General features: G+C 40.5%; 1 protein-coding gene across 1 annotated transcript; it reads left to right on the plus strand.

Moving 5' to 3' along the window:
• Positions 1-1,490: 1,490 nt before the first annotated feature.
• On the plus strand, positions 1,491-2,030 carry LOC147444945 (uncharacterized). Its single transcript, XM_086528159.1, has one exon. It carries the CDS (start codon positions 1,491-1,493, stop codon positions 2,028-2,030), a length of 540 nt encoding a protein of 179 aa, XP_086384285.1.
• Positions 2,031-3,309: the final 1,279 nt, after the last annotated feature.

Consider the following 3,309-nt stretch of genomic DNA (forward strand, 5'->3'; position numbering starts at 1 on the left):
AAATGAAGTTACAAACTATCTTAATGCTCGATATGTATCAGCATCTGAGACTATCTGGCGGATATTTGGGTTTGACATGCATCAAGAGAAACCTGACATACAACGGCTCCAAGTTCACTTGCCTCATCAAAATCAAGTCATCTTCAACGACAGAGCGACTGTACAGAGTGTGGTGGAGAGAGAGGTCAACAAAAATACAACACTCACTGAGTGATTTGTTGCAAATCAAAAATATCTATAGGCCAACAATTTGTTGTACATAGACTTCCCAACAAAGTGGGTTTGGAAGTCAGCAAGTAGAACATGGACTCAAAGACAGATTGGTGACATGATTGGAAGAATGTACCACATTGTTCCCAATGCTGGAGATTTGTACTATTTGTGTATGTTACTCAACATGTGCAAAGGATGTAAGTCTTTTGAGGATATTAGAACCTTCAATGGAAAAGTATATGACACATTTAAAGAAGCATGTAATGCACGAGGATTATTGCAAGTTGACGATGAATGGTTTCTTTGTTTGGAGGAAGATTCTTTTCAACAAACAAGGCAACAATTACGCCTATTGTTTGTAGTCATTCTAGTCTTTTGTGATTCGATACATCCTGGTGATATTGTTTGTAGTCATTCTGGTCTTTTGTGATTCGATACATCCTGGTGCATTGTGGGATTGCTTATGTAAGGAGCTTTCTGAGGACCATGTATATCATATGAGGGTTCGCACAATTGATGCGCATATCTGTGAACACATGGCACAAAACCAAGCTTTGTCAAACTTAGAGACAATGCTTCAACACTATGGAAAGAGGCTCTCGGATTATTCTATGATGCCCCAAGTGGATCACACATTGCACATTATGAGGGAGCATGGAGTGATTGCTAAAGAGTTCATGTATAACAGAGAGGAACAAAGAGTATTGTATGCTCGAATGGGATCATCTTTCAATGTTGGACAAAGGAAAGCTTACAATCGAGTTTTACAAGCAGTTGACATGAGCAGAGGGACTGTTTTTTTCTTGGATGGGCCAGGTGGAACAGGAAATACTTATCTCTACAATGCATTGCTCTCTCGGATACGTGGAGAGTCCAAAGTTGCTTTGGCATGTGCATCGTTCGGTATTGCAGCACAACTTCTCGACAACGGAAGGACTGCACACTCTAGATTCAAGATCCCTATTGATATAACTTCTTAGTCCACATGTAACATTAAAGTAAACAGCCAGCTTGCTGAGCTGTTGCGAATCAGTTCACTGATCATATGGGATGAAGCCCCCATGGCTCATAGACACGCTTTTGAGGCTCTTGATAAGACACTAAGGGATGTCATGCAAAATAACATGTTGTTTGGTGGAAAGGTTCTCCTCCTTGGTGGTGATTTCAGATAGATATTACATGTTGTGCATAAAGGAGGAAGAGCAGACATTGTTAATGCATCTTCGTGCCACTCATAAATTTGGCAAAGTACAGAAATCATGCATCTAACATAGAATATGCGAGTGATCAATTGTTTCAGTAATGTTATTGAAAGAGAGTTTGTGCAATGGACACTTGATATTGGTAATGGTGATGTTTGTGATGGGGACATATTTGATAATGTGGCTTTGCCGGCCTGCATGATGCTACCACAAAATAATTTGCAAGCATTGATTGCTTGCATATATGGAGACCTTGAAACACTCTCTTGCCATGCAACCTTTTTCAAGGATAGAGCAATTTTGGCTCCACAGAACAAGGAGGTGGATGCTATAAACAATTTGGGCTTGCACAAATTTCCTAGTACTTATAAGGAATATGTCAGTGCAGACTTAGTGTGTGAATCAAATTGTGATAGCATTTTATTCACAAGTGAGTTTGTAAATAGTTTAGATCTTGGGGGAGGTTTTCCACCGCATGTTTTACAATTGAAACAGAATGCTCCAGTTATGTTGCTTCACAATTTGGATCCAAGAAGTGGTCTTTGTAATGGGACATGCTTGATTTGTAAGCAATTCCACAGCAAAGTCATTGAAGCAGAAATCATTACAGGGTGACATGCAAGAAATACAGTGTTCATTCCAAGGATTGATTTTCTCATGGGATCTAGAGAAGGTCTCCCTTTTGATTTGAAATGCCGCCACTTTCCCCTACGCTGTGCTTTTGGGATGACAATCAACAAGGCACAAGGCCAAACATTGGGAGTTCTTGGATTGTATCTCCCAACACCTGTTTTCACCCACGGTCAATTGTATGTGGCAATGTCTCGCGTGAGATCCTCTTCTGCCATCAAGGTTGTGCTTGGTGATAGTCACTTAACAAGCGTTAGTAGACATGGAGATCAAAGAACATACACTTCTACCATTGTCTACAAAGAGGTGTTGCAATTGACCTTATGAAGTTAAGTGCATTGAAAACAACAATCCATTGCCCCCTGCCACCCCCTTGTCATGTGACTTAATGTGGTTGGATATGTTCCATCCAATAAAAAGCAGGGTGACTCGCAAGAAGCGATAGAGTGACTATTTCTTTATCATTTATAAGCTTAGTATCTTCTTATGACGGATGCTACGATAGAGAGGGAAAATTGTGCTCGCACTGTGGGCAATAAGCCATCATCCTTTGTGTGTCGAGCTTAATGGGTAGCTTGGATTCTTTTTTTTTTTTTGTGGGGGGGAGGGGGGGATGCTGCAACAGCAGGAGAGGATAGGGAAGGGGGCAAGCTTTGTGTGGGTTGCAGTTGTGGGCAAATGCATGTCAAGTTGCGAGAGAGAGAGAGAGAGAGAGAGAGAGAGAGAGAGAGAGAGAGAGAGAGAGGGGGGGCTCTGTGCTGCAGGATGATATGCAAATAGAGGAGGAGGGGCGACGAACGGGGGGGGGGGGGACGCTTCCTTTTCATTTGGGAAATGAGGGGACATGGAGGGAATCAAGGTGGATTCCATCTAATGAAGCGTTCATAGAGCCAGTGTAGTAAATAATTTTTGAACAAGAAATGAAATTCAAGAACCTATATTTTCTAGCAAAGGTTAGAGAACCACCATACAAAACCTTATATATAAGATAGAGGTTTTTAATTGCAAATCATACAAGCATAAAAAGGAGATTCATATTTATCTTCTACGAGCCATATATACTTATCTTATACGAGAAGTGAAATTCAAGAACCTACATCTTCTAGCAAAGGTTAGATAACTACCATACAAAACCTTATATATAAGATAGAGATATAATGGAGTTTTTAATTGCAAATCATATAAGCATAAAAAGTGGATTCATATTTATCTTACACAAGCCATAAATACGGGATTCCCTCATACTATCCACTTGCAGGTGCAT

Source organism: Adiantum capillus-veneris, chromosome 13, assembly GCF_014529385.1.
Source record: "Adiantum capillus-veneris isolate H3 chromosome 13, ASM1452938v2, whole genome shotgun sequence".
Lineage (NCBI taxonomy): Eukaryota > Viridiplantae > Streptophyta > Polypodiopsida > Polypodiales > Pteridaceae > Adiantum > Adiantum capillus-veneris.

Bases quoted from the DNA above. Each gene is read 5' to 3' on its own strand.
- LOC147444945 (XM_086528159.1), top strand. From the start codon at position 1,491: ATGCGAGTGATCAATTGTTTCAGTAATGTTATTGAAAGAGAGTTTGTG.